The 20,460-nt window shown below is 40.2% G+C and overlaps 1 protein-coding gene across 1 annotated transcript in view; it reads left to right on the top strand.

Annotated features, from left to right (window-relative positions):
* MED27 (mediator complex subunit 27) overlaps positions 1-20,460 on the top strand; it is an 83,611-nt gene that overhangs the window by 14,903 nt on the left and 48,248 nt on the right. Inside the window, exon 3 of the mRNA XM_066201063.1 lies at positions 17,687-17,817. Within this exon, the coding sequence (XP_066057160.1) occupies positions 17,687-17,817 (131 nt within the window). The remainder of the gene's footprint in view (positions 1-17,686; positions 17,818-20,460) is intronic.

Raw genomic sequence — 20,460 nt, 5'->3', positions numbered from 1 at the left:
AAACTACCATCCAACACAACAGGAAAGCTTTAAAGCTTTCTTTCCTAAAGAGCTGTTAAATATGTTTTCCGTTCCAAATTCAATGTTTTGCCTGGCAAATACTTTGGAGTGTTTGTAGTTCTCCTTGTATTTATTTTTTTTCCCACAGTCTAAAAAAGCAGACTTGGGGCTGCATTAGGATTAAGTGAGATTAGAAACATCTTCTTGCCGTCCCTCTTGTGTACCTCGTATGGATAAATCCTAATTGTATTGATATTGCATTCATCCTGCAAGAATCTGAGACCTTTAGTGTCTGCTGATGCTGCAGTTTTGATGGTGTGTTTTTCTTGCAAGTGAAATCAATTCAGACAAATCTTGGTAACTTTTACAACGAAATAAAATGACTATGCCAGGCAGGCACGGGAAGTTTTTTAAGCATGGCCATGCCCTTAGATCACACGCAGGGTTGTTCCAGCAGAATCGATTGGTTGATCTACTAGATTTAAAGGTCAACTGTAATCACATTTCAGGAAGATTGAAGAAGATATAAAATTGCTACTGTGCTTTTCTGGGTCACATACCCGCTTGTGGTGCTCTTTGCTTTTCCCCTGTACATCTTCATTTACTCAGCCAGAGCATCAATACAGAAAGGGCACAAGTCAATGCGCTCGCTTTCTGCTGTCGATGAGGGAGCTACTTAGTTGTTATTTCCTCCAAGCCAATACTTTCCCTCTGGAAGAGCTGAAGCAGAGAGGAGTTCACTGCACCCGACAGATTTGGAAGGAGCAAATCTCTCTCCCAGAGAAAAGCTGTGAGGAGAGCTGCAGTCTGGCTGTCTCGTTAGATAATCCACACAATTGCTTGAGCTGATGCATCCCAGGGATGATTCTGGCTGTTCAAAGAGCAGCACAGGTGCAGGGAGTTAGCAGAACCCCCTTATCGTGTGTGAGGACCTTCAAAAGAACTCCTCAGACTCCTGTTTTATGCTGCACTTGCTGTTATACAGGTGTCCATAGAGACCATGCAGCTTTGGAATATTCTGTTTTGGAAATACGGTGTTTCAAAGTCATAGTTCCATGTAATGGGCAACAATATCTGCACACACAGGTGAATAAATTCCCTGTCAAGTTTTTGCAAGGGCCCAAATGAAACAACTGTGTTGGTGTAGCAGGTTGCATGAATTAAAAGCAGCAAGAACATGGAATATTCACCTGCTCAGATAAAATTAATTTTCCCTCCAAAGTAAAAGAGTCTTGAAGTGAAAAAGGGGTTGAGGGTGGAAAGAGATTTGGTTGGTAAACCAAAACACATTGCTGCTAAAGTTTGTTTCCCCATGAACCTTGTTATTGCTATAATGATTTGATAGGACTTTCTTCATGAAGTTTTGCTCTTTTCCTGTACTGATAAACTTGTGTGGATCTTCCATGGAATAACAGAGAAGTTTCAAATGGAATAGACATTAATGACATGGGAACTGTTCCTGAATCAGAGAGTAGAGCATTGCAGATACTTTTAGTTAATCTTCAAACAGATTTCAAAAACAGTTTTCAAAGTAACTTCACGTTTGTTGGGGTTTTTTTGTTTGTTTTGTGTGTGTGTGTGTGTGTGTGGTTGTTTGTTTGGTTTTTTTTTTTTTTGGTGGCTAGCAAATGCATATTTGCTGATGGTCAGGCTGTGGAAAGGGTTTTGTTGTGTTAGCAGAACACAGAAAGATGATTCTCTTATTTAAGAGTCACATTCCTTCAAAAAATCTGTTGTAGGTCACGTTAACTCTTTTGCAAAGGTTATTTGTAGTAGAACTCTCTGAGCCTGAATGAACTCAGAGAGTGCATCTTCATATGTGCTAACTTGCAAAATGTAGTAATTCCCAGATGGATGGAAATCAGGGTCTGTGGCTTTTCTCTAAGCATCCATGACCTGCTTTTAAAGCAGGCATGGACATACAGCACTGGCTGAAGGCTCTGCTTGAGTGGGCTGAGGAGACATTTATTGTGCATTTATTTAAGGTGCCCTTTTTCAGAGATTCTTGCTCTGCTGGCTGCCTAAATTCAGTCTGTGTTTTGCTTTGTCAGCCACTGTGAAGTCTGGAAAACTAATGTCTCATGTTCACTACTCTTATGGTAAAGATGGAAAGGGGTTCTCTTCTAAATAAATAATGGACTGGGGAAAGTTTTCAGAGACTTGCTTGAACAAACTGGAGTAGCAGCACATCCTTTGTGGCTTTCTCAGTGGCTGATGAAGTCAGACATGCCTTGGCTGAATGATTTGGTTTTTCTTTTCCTGCAAGTTGCTTAAATCTGTTTCTTTGTTTTACCTTTGTTGATGTTTGTTTGTCTTCATTAAAAGGGTACTTAGGGAAACAATGAATCTTGTAAAGGGCAGGAGTAGTTTAAGAAGGGTACTGCAGATGCAGTTATTAATTTGATGTCTGCTGTTGGATGTCATCCTGACCAGTAGGTTAGAAAGATTCTTGCAGGAACTTCAGAGAGGTTGAAAACAAGAATCTGTGACATGTTCATGAGGTTTTCAGGCTGCAGGGAATTGTCAGGTTATAAAAGAATGCTTCTGTGTGAAAGGAAGCTTGCAAAGTCAGAAAAACCTGTCAGTAGGATTGTTAGTGTCATGTAAACTTCATGCCTTTTTCTCTTCTTGTTTTTCCTTCAAATCACAGGGCTTTATCTCCCTTCTTTCTTGGGTTTGGTAATTGTAGCAGCAGATGCTGCTTGGAATTGAAACAGTTGAATATATGATCCATCAGTTGCCCTAATAAAATGCCCATTAGAAAAGGGGAAGAATAATCCCTTTATTATCAAGAGTACTTGAACAAAGGTGTTTAATCAATCTTAATATTTGCTTTCTTGAGAAGAGCAATGCCAGCAGCTGCAGTCCTGGCAGGAGGATGCTGGGACTGTACACGCAGGTTCTCTTCTAATTCTTGTACAATGTCTCAGGCTTAAGTCTGGACAAAGAGAAATATATCTGAAAGCATCTTCCTTAAAAAGAACTTGCTTTGATTTTCTATTTGATTATTACTTCAAACAACAATAACATTTGGTTACTCCCTAAGAGTGATGATAAACTTGTGCTTTTGAGTTTTACAAGCCTACCCCAAGTGCAGGCAGTTGAGGGCTCCTGCTGAATTCTAAACCATTTGTAAAACTGTGTGCAGAGGCCTTTTACCAACATCAGCAACTGTGTCAGTGAGTTTTGATTTAAGAAAAATAATAGACATATTCTCCAGTAAAACACTCGTTTTAGCGGATTTTTTTTAAATTAAAACAATCCTGTAGGTGAAACAGGAATATGTCAGCATAATCTGTAGCTGAGTAGCATCACCTGTCATGATGTGCAAGGCAAGATGATATTTCCTCTGCTAAATTCAGCTACTGAGCTTGCCCTTTAAACAACCTGATTTATCACAGGAAACTTGCAGAGGAAGAAGAATCCTGTGCTTGGCTTTAAATTGAGGCTTTCACCTGTGCTCCGATTCCATAGTGAGTATATATTTATTTTAAGAGGTTCTTACGGTCAAAGAGTTTGTAATGTTTTGGCCTTTCTGAAAAGTTTTGTGCTAGATTTTTAGCTTATTTTAAGACCTTGCATAACTGGTATATTGCTTAGTCACGATGGCCTTGAAAAGCAATACTTCAAAAAAATTAGTCTGAGGTCCTTACGCACTTGTCAAGAACTCCTTCGCCCGCTCTTCCTGTGTTGATGTGTTTGTTGATGTGTTCCCTGCCATTGCCTCTGGGTACGTCCTCAAGACTCAAACGGGGCCATTTCCATTTGGAACCAGCTTCCTGTCTCCCCCAGCATGGAGTTGGCAACTTCCTTTGGCAAATTTTGGTTTTGTTCCACGTAAATAAGCCTGCCAGAAAGAAAAGCAAAACCTAAAACCCCCTCAGCTTTGGTAATGCTGCCCGGTGCAGTCTGTGCCATCTCCATGGTTTTGAGCCTTCATTATGCAGCTTGCACTCCACACACTTTTATTTAAAGCAGAGCTAAAAGTAGAACCAAATAGCTGACGTTCAGAGACGTTTGGTGTGATGCAGAATTCCTGGGAGGGGGCCGGGACAGGAAGAGGAGCGCTGCTCCTGCCGGGTGCATGGAGCTCATTTATTTGCACAGAGCTGTCTGTGCAGGACTCTTGGAAAAACTCTGAAGGAGCCCACGCTTGATCATGGAATATAGGCCAACTGTAATAAGAACTTCTGTTTTCTTTTAATCTCGTTTACTTTTCTTTTGTTTCATCCTCTGAAATGATGGAATTTGGTTTGCTGTGGCTGTAACAGCCAGGCAAACCATTGCTGCTGAGCTGTTTGCAGCATCCCTGCTTTTCATGGAGCCATCTCCATATTGCAGAGCCATCTGTTTTCCTTACTGTCCAGGCATTGGGCTCAGTAGTATAAATTACTGACTGCTCCTTAGCTTTGAATTGTTCCTGTTTGTTCAGCGTGCCGCCAGCAAGGCTTTCAGCTCACCAGCACCATTTTTAAGTTTTCCTTGCTCTTTTATGTTTTTGTGAACGCCTCAGGCAAAAACTATAGTTGGGTGAATTGTCAGTTGTTCGTGTTGCTGAATTATTGGCTTGATAAAATAAACTTTGTGAGGTAGGTAGGCAGTGTCCTCATTAAAAAAGATTTTGTAGCTGGGGAAGTGATGGAAACAAGTTCAAAAATCATGGTTTGTGAGAAGCAGTGTCTCGCTCCCCCACCGCCCCAGTTTCCTTAAATGCACACCAGTTTGTCATGCTGCTGGTGCTATGAGCTCATACAGAAAGATCCTTTTTGGTTGTGTAAGTACATGCACTGCTGAAGAGTTGAGGATACTTTCAGAAAACTTAGTGCTGAATTTATCAGCTTGTGTCTGCTTCGAAATTGTATTTGTAATATAAAATTCCAACTGTAACGTAAGGGCTGCATCAGGTTTTTTTTAAAGTGTAATTTCCTTATCTGTCTTCAAGACCAAAAGATAGCGGTTTGGGGTTTGTTTTCTGTTTTCTTACGTGTGTGATGCATTTTTACATTCCCACTTCCAGTGGTTCTCCAAAGTTCTTCACGGACAGTACTGCAGTGATAGGCACCGTGCTGTGCTCAGCTCCATAGGGAGTTTGCTTCTGGCCAGCTCAGAACTGTTGGGGAAGGAGTGACTTTGGTTTTTAAGGTGAGGAAAGTAAGAATATAAGATAGACTGTTCTGTGGCTGTTCAGGATTGGCAAGCTGTGGAAGGTGGCAGACCATATATATGGGATGCATTGAGGTTTTTATGGGAAGTAGGCAATAGGATGGGTTTGATAGCAGTGCACAACAGGGTGATGCTGAAGTTTTGGTACAACACAAACTGTGTAGGGAGGGCAGTGCTGTTTCCCAGAGTCAGCTGGACTTTTTGGAATTACCCATTCAGGGATGGGTGTGATAACAGCTGTGAACTGGGTGATGCAGGTGCAGGGAAGGAGAACCCCCTCAGAGCCTCAATGGCTTTTTTAAGAGATTTAAGAATTTTTTTCCCCCCACCTTTCATTTTTTTCTTGGTGGTGGGGAACATTCAGAAAAAAAGGCCAGCAGTGTTCATTTCTTCTGCAGGGGCTTGTAGGCAGCGTGGCCTTCAGCAAAGATGGGTGAAGTCGTTAAAACAATCACTGATATTTGTTTATCTTATGATTGAGGGAGGAAACAGAGCCTGAATGAAGCTGTGTAGATATATTTCCTGTTCCAATCCAATATTATTCCCTCGCTTGTTGTGCTCTGGTCATTAGTGCTTTTAATTTACCTTCCAGTGAATGTGCCTGATGAGCCACTGGGAGCGGCCACGTTTCTGTTTATTTTTCAGATGATGGCCATCTGAAGCAATAGATTGATGTCTGCAATTTTTACTTCATTAGTTATGAAGTCCACAAGGCACTGTCAGTTTACTTGGTGCCTTGAACTGAGGTACTGATAAACTGCTGGGCTTTGATCTGGTAGGATTTTCATAGTGATTATCAAGATACAGAAATAAGGTATGCCCAGGTTTAAATGAGGATCTGAAATGTCTGTGGACTAGATGGCCAACATTTAAGTGGTAATTGGATTGTTGAAGAGTGCCTGCAAGACAGCCAGTGCATGGAAAATCAAATATATGTCGGTCTCCTTTGAAATCCGTGAAAAATAATAATTTCCATTTTCCTGCGGCTTTAACTGTGTCCCACAGCAACATAAAAATGGCTCAATCTCCATGTCTTCAAACTCTGTGATAACACCAGTGCAAATTCCTAGCTAAGTAATGAATCTCTAATGTTTGTAATTTCCAGAAAGTATTTTCCCGGTTCCATAGTGGCTGTCAGCGTTAGGAATCCTGTGGGGCTTGTGTGGGTGGGGACATTTTTTTGCTCAGTACGGTGACAGCTGCAAGTCTGGTCTTCAGAAGCCTGGGTTTGGCCCCGAGTATCATTCTCCTTCCCCTCTGTTCCTATTTTGAGCCCAGTAAAGAGAAGCATATGTTTTCTTGCATCAGCTATGTCAGTGTTACCTTGTGAGGCATGACAAGGTCATGTGTTTGTATGGCACAAGAGGAAATCTCAGATTGTCTTTGAGCTGTCTCAGAACTGCTTTTTTCTTGTGATGTATTAAAGATTTCCGTGATGTACATGGTTAAATTTTGATTCATGTAGGTATGCATGTGTTGATGCTACAGTGCTGCTCCTGAAATTGGTACTGTTATATTATTAATATTGCAGATCATGCCAAAGAGGTGTCTTGCATTTAATACAGAACATAAGAAGGTTTGCCTACCCCATATGAAAATCTCAAATTGGAACTGAAGATGCTATAAAAATTTAAAAGGAACAAGGTCAGGCTGAAAATTGCATATTTTAAAAACCAGAAAATCATCTATTTTTAACAACAAATTTCCTTACCTGGTAGTACCTTTACTAATAACGTTTTCAGTTATTAACACTTGAAAATGGTTTTAAGCATCATTTAAATTGTAAAGCTATCTAGTTACCATTTGTCTAGTGCTCATTAATACGGGGTTTTCTAGTTGAGAGACATGAGAACTGAGCCAGAAGCATTTGGGTTCCTGTGCTCTTTCTGTGTGATCAAACAAGTCAATTTATTTCACTCACGAAAGAAAAGATAATGGATGGATCACCTGCTTTTTACCAACATCAGCTGGGGGGGAAAGTGGGTAAGAGGGTTCTTCATTATAGCAAACAAACAAACAAAAAAACCAGTAATTGAAAATAAAAGTTTAACAAATTTGGACTGCTGCTGAGGTGGATGGTTTAAACACCTGTGGTAATTAAGCATGGAAAGAATTGGACAGAAGTAGTCAGGGACTTGCCTTCCTTGGAACTGAAAGTTCAGTATCTCTGTTTTTAACTTGGTTTCAGAGAGTATCTGGCAGGATGTGCTTTATTTCCAATTAGTGGCTGGTCCAGACAGAAAGTTACAATGGACTGCTCCAGACTGGTCCTTTATTTCAAGTGATAGAAGTGGGGGTAGAGATTCCAACCTTGCCTGGCTGAAAGCCTCTTCTGGCTGCTTCAAAGACTTGCTCAGCACCTGACTGCAGTCATTATCTATAGAAACTCTACTATAAATATAGTACGTAGTAAAAACATTTAGTGTTCTTAAAAATCTGAGATTCCTCAGATCCACACCCAGCATGAGTGGAATAAGAATTGTGAAGGTAAATTTAACAGTATTTGTAAAGAAACAGGATAAAGCAGGGAAATATGGTAGAAGGCATCTGAGAGAAGTGTGGGCATTGTGTGAGATCCTGCAAATAACATTCTGTGCATGAAAACGGTGCTGAGTAACTGCCTCTTCATCCCTGAGATCCTGCAGACTGTGGTAATTTGAGGTCTGGAAAGAAGCACATAATGAAAGTCTGAATCCTTAGCACAGGCAGACTGATTTAGATTGCACAGGCATTATGAAGCATTTCCTAGTTATGGAATTCTTCATTTATAACCTTCATTTTAATGTAACTTTTTTAGCATACCTAAAAATACATGAAAAATACTACTTTTCTCCTCAAATACACAGTATTTCTTGGGTCAGCACAAAAACCTTCCACCTCCCTCTCAAATGATGCGTTATAAACACCTAAATAAATAGAATAAAAAAGCTTTTGGAGAGGATTTCTTCCTTTTGGTTCCAGCGAGAGAGGAGTAAATAAAGTAATTGATGTGCCCTGTTAGCTGTCGAGCAGGTTTCATGTCCAAGTTTCGTGTGTGGCGTGTCTTTTCCTTTGGCATGCAGAGAGAAGCAGCGGATTTTAGCACCTCGCCTACAGCATCCACCTCCTGACAGCAAAACTTGTCAATAGAGAAGCATTCAGCACTTCATTATTTCTACAACCTGAGCGCATTTGCAAATTAATTGATGTGTGGGAGGAGAGGCATCTGCTATTGTAGAAGCCCTTAACTGTTGCAGCAAAACTAGAAATAAACTGCTTAACTGTAGTGAGCTGATACACTCTTGCAGGTGTTGGAGCCTCTAAAGTGGATTTTTTCCTTTTTTCTTGTTGTTTTTGATATTAAAAAAAAAAACCCTCAAGCAACCCAAACCCAAACTTCTCACTGAATTGTGACCATGGAAGACCAGCATAATAAAGATAATACCTTGTATACTTCTATATGGTTGCAAGCAAGTCGTTTCATATTTCTTGCTGGCTCAGCACCAGAAGAGGGTTTTAATTAGGCCTGTAATGAATGACTGGGAGCGTTTTAAAGGCTATTAATCTTGTGGTGTAATTGAGTTAATTATAATATCATTATAAGCTCCCATGAAAATAGGATGAAGTGTATTCCATTTGTTTTACTCCTAAAGATATTTCTGAGGTCCCTCAGCTTCGTCTCAAATGCTCCCACTGCAAGTCTTCAACATAGAAAACTGCAAAAGCATTTCATGTGTCATTGCACCAAACCTCCTGTTGTGCATCATCCCAGTCCCAGGCTCTCTGAGCTGCCCCTTTGCTGGAGCTGCAGGTAACTCCTTGCAGTGCACAGTGTCTTTAGTTTGCATTTCCCACAGTAGTATTTCCTTGTTTTTCCAGTTTCCGATCAGTAGCTCACCCGAGTGTGGCAGATGAGAGTAAGAATATGCCATCTATTTTCAGAAATAAAGATTACAGCAGCTTTCGAACTGTTACTCTTTGTGCTGTGGCAAAAAAAAAAAAAATGTGTAGCAAAAGAGGTGGTTTTTTTGCAAAGCATATGGCTCTTCCACTCGTTCAGACTACAGTAAGTTTGGGATTTGGTTGTAAAACATCTCTGTGCTTTTTGCACTCTCTAGTCAGAGTGTGACATCTCCAACAGATGGACACATAAACTTTCCATAATCCACTTCTTTCCTTTCTGAAGAGGAGATGAGATTCTCATCTGTAAAAGTTGTTGAGGGAAACCTAATCTGTCGAAATCTGTAGTGTGTGTAGATATGGGGATGTGAAAACGTGATGGAGACACAGCTCAGCTCTGGAGTTCTGCTGGTTCTGGGGCTCTCTGCCTGCAGTGAGGTCAGCCCTGGTTTTGTACTTCAAGCCTCCTTAGAGCATTTGGCAGGGAGGTTCAGGTTGGACATGAGGAAGGATTTCTGCACAGAAAGGGTGCTCAGGCGTTGGAAGGGGCTGGCCAGGAAAGTGGGGTCACCATCCCTGGACGTGGCGCTCAGTGCTCTGGTCTGGTTGACACCAGGTTTGGCTGGAAACACCATCCTATTTGCTTTTTGAACCTACCGTTATCAGGATTGTCTTGGTTTAGTGGTTTGACAGTCTATAATCAAGACCTGTAAGGATGGTAGAACTGCCTTTTTTTCTTTCAGGAACTTTGCTGGTCACACTTTCATGTTTTCCATCCTCTTGACTATTACAGATTTTGTAAATAGTTTAGAAATGCCAGCTTGTGATGTATGGGCCTCTTTAACATTTCTTTGATTTATGTGCACTATGCTGAAAAAAAGCAGAGGAAGCATATTATTCTGGAAAAGAATGTTGCCAGTCTTCCATTTTTTCAGTCTTAGTTAAAAGGTACACTTTTATCAATCAAACCTGATAGATTTTTTTTTGCATTCCCAAAAACATTCATAACTTAACTCTTTGATGTCTGAAGAAATAATTTGCCTAAGACTTTTATGGTTGCCTACTTATTTTTTGGTTGTCTAGCTGGAAATATCTTTTAATCTGATTTTTCAGAAGTTCCAAACCCTGAGGTGATTGCAGGGTTTGTCTCTGTAAGAGTCCCTGGTGTTACATGGGAGGGATGAGAGTTAAAACCTCTTACTCAAACTCTAGTTGTAACAGTGACCTTTAATTTAAGATTTATTCTTATTTGTGGATGAATATTTTCTGTGGGTTGCTTTCTAGAAAAGGTGGATAAATTAATCTGATCATGAATATTCTGTAGTAGGAATGTTCTTACAGGGAAATAGGCCTCGTGCATTCTGTTCCAAAACTCTCCAGCTTCAAGCTTTAATTGCTTGTTGCTAGAGGGCTGGAAATCAGCATCCCCTGCAGCCTTGCTTCAGGATGCCTGCCAGATGTAAAGAAAGATATTAGCAAAAGTAACCATTTACTGAAGAATTAGCTCCTAATTTGGCAACTTCAGCTCAGTTTAAACAATATTTCTTGAGCCCCTTCTGCTGGTACGGTGGGGTGGTCACCTCGAGCAGAAGAGGGTGGTGATGTCTTGACAGAGCTTGTGTAGCTTGACAGAGCCTTGGGTTGGACTGTGGAGTTGTGATCTTCCAATTTCCCCTTCAGGAAAGCCACAGGAGACTGAGGAAAGCCAGGTCTCCCTGTGCTGGCAGGAAAACCCTCAGCTGGGCTGTTGTCCCACACTCAGTATGGGTATCTGCCTAAAATCTTAAGATATTGTGCAAGTGACCAAAGGTAAGGAAAGGCATTTCACAGAAGTTAAAATAATTACATTTAATGAGTTAGGGAAAGAATAAATCAGCAGCACAAGGACTGGGTGTTGTTGTTACTGTTCCACTGCTCATGGGTTTCCCTCGTGTCTGCTTTGCCTGCCTGTCTCCCCTTGTGCACTGTATTGGTTGGGTTTACACACGCTGCACCATGTAGACATTTTATTGAAGAGTATTAATTTCTTGATCTGTCTGTAAAGCGTTTTGTTTGCTATAGTAAAGGCCACCCTCAGAGCTGCAAATCATGGCATGGTGCTGGACAGTTTGGGGAGTGTTTGTGTACCTGATTGCAGCCCTTTATTCTGCCATTTGGGTTTAAAGTATCTTCCCATTTTTTATCTAAGCACCTGAGCACCCCCTGTCACAGAGGCAGCAGGTCATTCTTCATACTGACACAGCTGCCAGCTGAGCCCCTGACACCAAAGATTTAGTCTAGGGCTTTAGAAAATACTAATTTTAGCAGGAGAGCAGTGTCTCTAGAGTTCTGGTGGCGGTTTAAAGGAGCACGGAGCTCTGGGGGAAAGTACTAATTGTGTCCTTATCTTGGAGTTTAATGATGACTTCCCCTGCTACAGATTATTTGTCCTATACAAAGATAATGCTTCTGTCAAAAAGGAATTAGGATTTTCTGTCAGATATTGATCATGTGCACTCCTTGGGTCTTTAGACTTTAATGAAGTTCATTAAGGGAACGCACAATTGTGAATACACCCCACAGAGTGACACTGAGACTATTTACCTGTTCTGGGCAACCTCTGTATCAACTGCCTTCAGCTCAGGGTTACTTGAAAATGCTGCCGTTTGTTACTGCACCCAGTTTTATTTTGTCATTTAGATGCAGAACACAATGTAGTAATTCTACTTTGCTTTTTGTAATTCTGTTACGTGTTTATGTTGTAGCTGCATATACAAGGAAATAAATGCCAGTTCATTTAGTTATCTTTCAGTAAATATGTATGTTCAAACCCTTCAGAACACCTGGAGGTATAGACATTTTAAGCATAAAATACAGTTATTCTTCTAAAGAGCAAATAAAGTAGCTTGTAACCCCAGATTATGATTACTGTGCCTCTTTATCCTTTTCAAACACTAGATCCCTTTAAAATTCAGCCTGGTGGCTGTGTAGAGTCCCTTTGTTTTGATGTTGTCCAAAAAGCAAGAGTATGTCGCTTCTGTAACTATTAAATGAATTTCAGAACATTTTTTAAAAACATAGAGGAGAAGCAGTGGCTTTTGCAGAGACTTTGAGCAGTGCAGGTCATTTTATTGGCAGCAAGGATGAAGATGCTGAAGTTCTGACCAATTCCTTGAAGAAAGTGCCATGAGATTTGCTATCTCTGCATGGTAAAAAGCCAAAGACTTGCAAGCAGTATTGGAGTGAGGGAACATTCATCAGCAGTCATTCATCAGCAAAACTTCAATGTTTTCAAAAGAAAAGTATGGGAAGAACACACTTTAGGGCAGAAATCTGACACTAATTAAAACAGCACTCTCAGCAAAAATAGGAATTCAGAGACAATGGAATAAAACCTGTAGCAAAGACAAGAAAAAGAAGCAGGGATGTGTATCGATGCATTTCCTACTATTGTGTCATTATATATGTAAATAAATAAAAACATCTCATCTTGTTTTTGAACTCCCTAGGTCGGGGAGGGAGGGAGGAGAGAGACTTGAGAGAGATACCCTGTGCAGGGCTGATGTTCCCAGTCTGCTCCAAATCCCAGTTTATTGACCAGGATGAGGCTGTGGCCTCTCACTGCAATGCAAGACCCAGCCCAGGCATGAGAGAGGACAGTAAGAGAAGTGTGAGCTCATAGTTGTCACAGCTTAGTCAGATCAGGGTGTTTGCCAAAAGGTGCCTTAACTTTTGCAAAGGGGTTTAAAAAAGAATGGGATGGGAGCAGCCTTTGTTCCTGTCATGGGTAGGTGTTTCTTGCTTAAATATTCTTGTAAACTAGAAAGTGTTTGGGGGGCATAAATGCTTGTAAAAAATAAAATAAGGTGTCCTAATTAAATAGTAAAATAGAGCAAAGACACACAGTGTGGCTTTCCTGCTAATTGAAAAGCCTGCAATCCAGCTCGACTAGAGGAAAACCAATGTGTAAAGAAATTGGAGACTTTTCTTTTGGCTTACTGATGCTGTTTTGGTCAAGTCAAGAATTCAGCTGTCCTAAAATGATCAAACATTGTTTGGAGAAAAAGAGAATTTCCAAACAGGCCTCATTATCTGAAAAAAAAAGCCTAAAAATATCAATTAAGGTAGTATCATTTCTCTCTTGCCTACTTTAGTCTGCAGAGATGAAACTGTGGGAGTGTCCTGCTTGCTTGCTCATTGCTCTTTTCAAAAGAACAAGTAAAGTTTTATCATAATAGACAAATCCCTTTTCATCTGCAAGGGAGAAGTTGTTTAATGATGAGGGGCAGAGCACTGTGCATCCTAAAGGGGGCAAATGTGCATCACCAGGATTACAGTAAACTCAGAAAATGCCACAGTGGGTGAGTGTCTGTCAGCCTCCTCTCTAAAAGGCATTCCTTGGAGGAATGGAAAAAAACTTTACATTAACCTACATGTGAGAAAATGGTTTTCTGTTTATATATATGATCACTAAGTATTTACAGAAGAATGGAGGAAATAACAGGGTAAGGTGATTACAAAGAAATCACATTTCTGATTTCACTTTTAAAGTGTTGGTGATTAGAAAGCTTTAATTAATGGCAAAATGAATGCAATGTGCAACTGTGAGCTGATGTGATCAGTTGCTAGTGCTCCAAGTGATTGCTTTTTTCTTTTTCCCTTACCTTCTTTCAACCGATTTTTGCAACTTCGGATGGCCTTGACAGTAAGTGCAGTGCACTCACTTGTTTGGGCAGCAGTCAGCACATGCAAAATCTCCAGCCCATGAATTATGTAAACTAAAGACCTCTAGACCCGGCTTGATTCTAATGATGAAGCTTTAGTTTGCAAAGTTTTAAATGAGCACTGTGCCCATGTTTGTGGTTTCATAACACTCTCTGCAGAGTAACCCTACAGGCTAAGATAGAAACCTGTCACAGCATGGTCAGTGCTTCTCAGCTGAACAAAGGGGCCTTTTCTGCAGGGTTCTGGCTGTAGCAGAAGTTTTCTGTCTGCTCCAAATCTGAGAGATCATCTGCACAAGAGAGGATTTTTTGAGGGGTGGAGAGGTTCTTTTTGGTTATTTTCATTGTTTTAGGAGGTGTGTTACCTTATTTCTGGTGAGAAGAGTCACTGGGGTAGAATAAGGAAAAGATATTAAGTGATTAGCATCTTTAAAAATATTAATGCTTTCAGTGCTAAATCAGATCTGTAATTCTTTAATACACCTTTTTCTTTTGTTTAAATAGTTCCTGTGAAAACCAAAGATGTTACATAGATGGAGAAATTGCCCTCCTTACAATTACAGCTGTGAGAAAAGTGACTCCCAAGTGCTTTCTCTGTTGATGCTTTTCACTTAGTGAGGAAGATTAAGAGTTAATATATGAATGTAGTTTTCATATACTCAAGAACACTGACAAGGTGAAATATTAGTGATAGCATTTTGTTCTAGAAAATATAGCCACGTGGCCATTAATGTAGAAAAAGAATTAGTCTTAAAAAAATAAAAGTAGTCCAAGTTCTGTTTTTATTTAGCTTCATGTAAAGCTTTTGTATATATTGAAGTGTTATTTTCAGTACCTTTCCTCCATTCCTAAGAAGAGTCACTTTCAGTTTTAAAATGTAGAATTCACACATCTACATGGAACTGCAGTTTTAAGAAAAGTGTCAGCTATCATGAGATTCATCATAAACCTGTACAAGTTGGCACTGGGGTATATCCTGGCTGCTAAATGTTGTAAATTGATTTTTGTTGTTGCTGGTTTTGATTTCTTGGTTTTCTGAAATAGATTTTTCTGTTTCATCTACATGTATTGGGGGAAACGGATCAATTTTATTGATATTATGCAGAAAAATATTTCATTAGGAAAAGCTTAACCTCACACAAGCCAGGTGGAATTCCCCAAAGCTGGAAAACGTGGATCCTTGCAGTAGTGGTGGGGAATTCCTTTGCAGCTGAGAGGGGAATGATTTGCACGACTGCCCAGTGCTCATTTCAGTGAATATTCACCATCCTGCTGGTTTAACTGGGCACAGGTGTCAGAAGCAGAGGGGAGGTTGTTGGGAATGTTGTTGGGAATGTACTGGGCAGGGCAAGTTTCACCATCAGAGATTCTGCGATTTTCAGCTGCTCTGAGATGTGGGATGTCACCACAGCTCTGCTGGTCCAGCCCAAAGCTCTGTCACTCCCTGTCCTATCTCCAGCTGTAGAGCACGTGCCCACAACCTTCCCCCAATGTTCTTCCGGCCACCTGCATTCCCTGGGTTCAGGACTCCTCCAGCTCCATGTAGTTTCTGTGTGTTCATTAACCCCAAAACGGATTTGTGTCCCTCAGCCTCCCTGCATGAGCCTTTTAGCACCCACAACATCCTCTGACAATGGCATTTCAGCACTTTTCCCCAAAGTGGAGAGACTGTGTTTGGAAATGGCATTCTCTTGTTAGTAAGCAAAAATTTGGGGGGATTGGTGTGTTTTTAGCTGAGATTTTCTCTCATGGTCGATGCTGGCAGACAAAGGTGTTTATTTTGTTAGAGGAAAAGGGAACTCAATGGCACCTGTATTATCCATGAGACCATCAATCTCCTGGCCATAGTTTTGAGACTTGTGGCCCTGCTTTGGCACTATTTTCAGTCTTGCTTCTGCTCCTCAGAAAAATGATTAAGAAACAATTTCCTGATCCCTTCAGTGAACACCCCCTGTCCCCAAAAAGGAGAGCACTCTGTGCAGTACAGTGTGTGATGCTTTAATAATGTATAAATCAAGCTGGACAGAAGCTGCCTGTCAGTTTTATTAACTTTGACCTTTTCTCCCATTATAAAGATGGTTTGGTAAATATTTAATGGCCCTTACAGGTTTTGACAGTTGGACCTGCATTCCAAAGAGCAAAGGTAGATTATGAAGAAATACTTATAATTAATAAAAATATCTTAATCATTTGGAAGTCAGCCTTGAAAGACAAAATTGTGGTTTAGAATCTATTTTTTTATTCTTTCTGTAGCTTTTTGGTTGTTTTTTTAATGCCTGACCACTAAATGTCACTAGCTGGGAGGGTATGAAATGTTTTTAAGAGGTTACCTTTAAAATCCATCTCTGATTAGTACTGGTGATTACCTTCATCTCTGAGCCAGTGTCCAAATAATGTTGTTTACCTGAAATACCTGCACAGGGAACATCAGTGAATGGTGTCACCAGCATGAAAAGATGCAAGAAGGAAAAGGAAAAGCATATTCCTGGAGTCAACGGGCTCTTCTGCCAGGGCTGTCTTTGCTTTTAATTCCCTGCATATTGCACTCCCTGCACATTCAGGTAGTGAAGATTGAAAACTAAGCCCCTGACACTGAAGCATCACCTTTCAAACGTGGACCCTCCATCACTCTCATTGATTTTTTTTCATTTCAGAAAAGTGTCGGAGAAAAACAAATTTGAGCGAAATCCATTGGTTGGGGCAATAAAATTCCCCCCCCCCCCCCTTCCCTGGCAGAGTACAGTTCTCTTCCCATGAGGAATGTGATGTGTCTTCATGTTGTGCCATGGCTGAACTCATGTGGCAAAGCAGCCAAGGGAACCAGGAGCCTGTTAGGAATCCTTCTGGATGTGCTGAGCAGTGACATCTGAGTCTAACTGGCTCAGGGGATCACTTCCCTCCTGTCCACAGGAGGTTTTGAGTACATCATTCCAAGCTTTGCTTCCCTCCTTTTCACCCAGCCCCTGTAGAACAGCTTGGTCTAAGACCACTTTTATTTTCTGAACATTTTAAAATCATATTTTCCTGACCATAACCCATTTTTTTACATGCAGACCATGAGGTTAGAGGTGTTAATGTGTGAAACAATTCAGCTTTTCCAGAACAAATCTTTAGACAATGTAATGAACACATAGATCCAGGTACTGGAATGATGTAGGAAAACACATTTCTCTGAGACTGAGTCTTCCTCCCTTTCCAGTTCAAAAATGGGTACTCGGAATGTAGTTGAAAGTGTTCACAGGAGAACTTGTTGCACTTGGAGGTGGTTGCAGGACAGGCAGAGCCCTGTGGCTGTTCTTAAATCTGAGAGTTGTGGGAGTGCACTCAAAATCCTGCTGATTCATCTTGTGTCCTTCAGAAATTTGTCTTTTATTGGCAAGGAAAAGAAAAGTTTTGAGGAAAAAGCTTCTGGATGTGAATTGTTCTGCAGTGCTATGGAGATGTGCAAGCAGGTATTTTAAAAGCAAGATTTTTCTTTACAGTGGTAGAAACTCCTTTGCAAATGTTTTGTGGTTTTATGTTTAAGAAGAAAAAGATGAGTGTTATTTCTAAAAAGCTAGTTTATATTGTGAAAGGGTTGCATCTGTCTTCCTCTTATCTTCTTCCTAAAGTGAGAATGTTTAGTCCCTGGAGAGGAGAAACAGTCTCAATGTTTAAAAGCAAGCCCAAGTTTCAAGAGAGTTAGACTTGAGTGGAAGTCCTTGATTCCTCATCTTACTTCCTCTAATGCATAACCTGCTCCTCATACCCATTTCGCAGCAGACATTTTCCATGTGCTTCTGTCCCTATTGTCTTCCACCAAGCAATATATCTGAAATACCACACAATAACTTCCTGACTGGCTGTAATTTGAATCAGGTGCCACAGGTAGCAGAGGTGTGACACAGACAGAATACTGCAGTGGTGTGTATTTTAATATATATATGTTTTTTCTTATCCAGTTGCAGTACCATGCTGGGCTGGCATCTGGCCTTTTGAATCAGCAGTCTCTGAAACGTTCAGCCAACCAGATGGGAGTCTCTGCAAAGCGCAGACCAAAAGCCCAGCCAACAACTCTTGTCCTGCCTTCTCAGTAAGTAATGGAATATTTGGAAGAGTTTCCATGCCGGGGGGTGGAATATTTCTTACTAACTTATTGGGTTTAATTTTCAATCATTGTAATAAGCAACCTCATGCTTGCATTTTTGTTCCGTACACATTCTCTTTGTAGCAGGTCATTAAAAAACTTCTTTGCACCACGAGCTTGTCATTGAGGAATGATGCTCACCTGATTGTTACGACTTGGAGCTTCAAGTAGGACTTTTCTGAAGGTCCTAAAAGACTGAAGCCAAAAAGTCTTTGGTGTGAGTACGTCTGTTCCGAGCCCATCTGTTCACCATATGTTAATTTTGCGTCGGATCTAAACCTCTTTTACAGGTGACAAGCAATTATGAGGACACTTAGAAACTGTTTGAGGACAGAGAGTAGCAACACTTTAAGCAGCCTGTGTGTAGCGATGCCAGAAACACGGAGATGTACACAACGGAGCTTATAAATTAATAAACGGTCTGAAATATATTTAGATCCATGTAAGAAAATGATTATTATGTGGAAAATGAAGTGCTAAGCAATTGTTCACTGTGCTGAGCTTCCTTGTAGTTTGTGGAAGCTGCCCGCTTTTCTTCACAAAACAAGAGTCACGGATGTATAAACGCTGTGCTACCAAAAACCTCGTAGTTGCAATAATAAAAGTCACTGTTGTCACCAGATTTCACAGGTCAATGTTTAGAGGGTTTTTTTCTTCAAAGAAATGTGAAAAAAAATCAGAGTCAATAGAGCTTTCCTCTTGTATATTAACTTTAAAGTGCTGGTAATTCAAGAATCCATAAAATGCTCTATTGTTTTACCAATATATCAGACAAGGGAGAATGGTTTGAAGGGGGCTCCAGCAGTAGTTTGAAACCCAGATGTTGTTTCTCTGATATGTGTGATGGAACAGGGATATCTTGTGACAAACTGGCTGGTGAGTTTTCCTTCTTTGTTTGGGTGTCTGGAGCTTCAAATGGACTTCCTTCTCCAGGAAGTCTATAAACTGGAGTACTGTTATATCAATTAACACAGTGTTTTCAGACATCCTAAAGTATTTTGGTGGGTTTTTTTTTTCTTTTATTTCTTAATCATGGCATCTCTGATTACTAGAAGTACATATAAAGGGCTAATTTCTAATTTTGCATGGAAAAAATTGTTCCTTAACAGTTGCAGCTGTATAAATCTTATTATGAGATACATAATATACATATTTAAGAGTATTATCTATCTCGTTATCTGTAGATGATTTTCCTTCAGTGGTGCATTTGCCTAGGACCTGCAGATAGACTGAAATTTTAGTGTGGTTGCTAGACTTCAGGCAGTAGTTGAATTATGTTTCAGTATCTTATTACCACTTCCAGCATTATTCACAGGGAAAATGTGTTTCTGCTGAGCTGGCCCTTTATCTGTCACTGGTTTCCTCCTCTCTGGCTTCTCTTTGACCTCTCCATATTTGTTCTTGTTTGTTATCTCGGTGTGTCTTAAGAGAATAATAGTGATATTAAGGCAAATCAAATACCTGTTGGGCTCAATGTCTTGTTTTCCACACAAGGCTGAAGCAGATTATGAAAAGACTTATGAAAATAGGCTTATGAAAAGTATTAAAAAAAAAAAAAGTGTGACAAATGGTTTTTAATATCTTGATTTTGCTGTAGTTTCATGCAAATAGTGATGAATCATGCAGTGGTGTTTTTTTTTCCCTTCATTCTTTATAAAATGCAAAAGAAGAAAACATCCAGATGCAAAACTACAGATCTCCTTGCAAGGTCATCCTGCATCCTAATATTCCCATGACAATTCAAGGCTTTATTTTATTTATTTTTTTTTTAGCTTTATTAATTCATCAAGAAAGGGATAACTATTTCTTGGTCTATTTTTGCTTTGATCTTTGCTATTAAAATTGAGTTCAGTGACAAGTCATTGGGCTGAGTAACAATGAGTCAAGTGCTTATTAAATGTTGTTCAGGGCAACTATATCATCTAGAGTTTTTTCTTCAACAGAAGTAGTTGAAACCAGCTGTATGCCAAAATGTCATTTCAGGAGAGCAGGTTGGAGTGAATATCAACACTGCAGTAAATCCTTTCTGCCAGCAAAGGAACGCAGGACACACTTGCTCAGGAGGTATCAGAGGTGATGATTTGGGCAAAGAATCTCCTAAAACCAATTTATTCTTATGCAGATTTTGCACATGGCTAGTTTGCTAGTAAACATGTCTATATTTGAGTTAAAGGTGGTATTAGAGGGTGGGTTACAATCTGTTTATTTATGGTCCTGTTCCTTGAAGAAACTGCATGAGTAACTTTTGCACTTCACGTTCTCGATGGCAGTGGTGCGAGCTGAGCAATTTTCTTGTTCATCCAGGTCTTTGATCTGTGCCGCTGGGGTGAGACTTGGGTTGTATTCCACAAACTAAAGGTATCCAAATGGTGTTTCTTCTCATAAAAGGGGTGATACAGCAGAAAAATCAAGTTTTGTTCAATTTACTGTTCACTTAAGCCTTCACTCTCTATCCCTGCTCTGCTTTTCTTCTTTCCCCTCCAAAATGTCTTTTCTTTTGAAAGAAACCAATCAAACAAAGCAAACCCAAGCCTGTCTTGGAGGCTCAGCCATTTTTTCCTAGTTTATGCACACACGAGGAGCTGGAGA

This window comes from Chamaea fasciata, unplaced genomic scaffold (assembly GCF_029207755.1).
Source record: "Chamaea fasciata isolate MVZ Bird 193981 ecotype frontalis unplaced genomic scaffold, bChaFas1.0.hap1 SCAF_20, whole genome shotgun sequence".
In the NCBI taxonomy this organism is placed as follows: Eukaryota; Metazoa; Chordata; class Aves; order Passeriformes; family Sylviidae; genus Chamaea; species Chamaea fasciata.
This window is presented reverse-complemented; position numbering and strand designations above follow the sequence as displayed.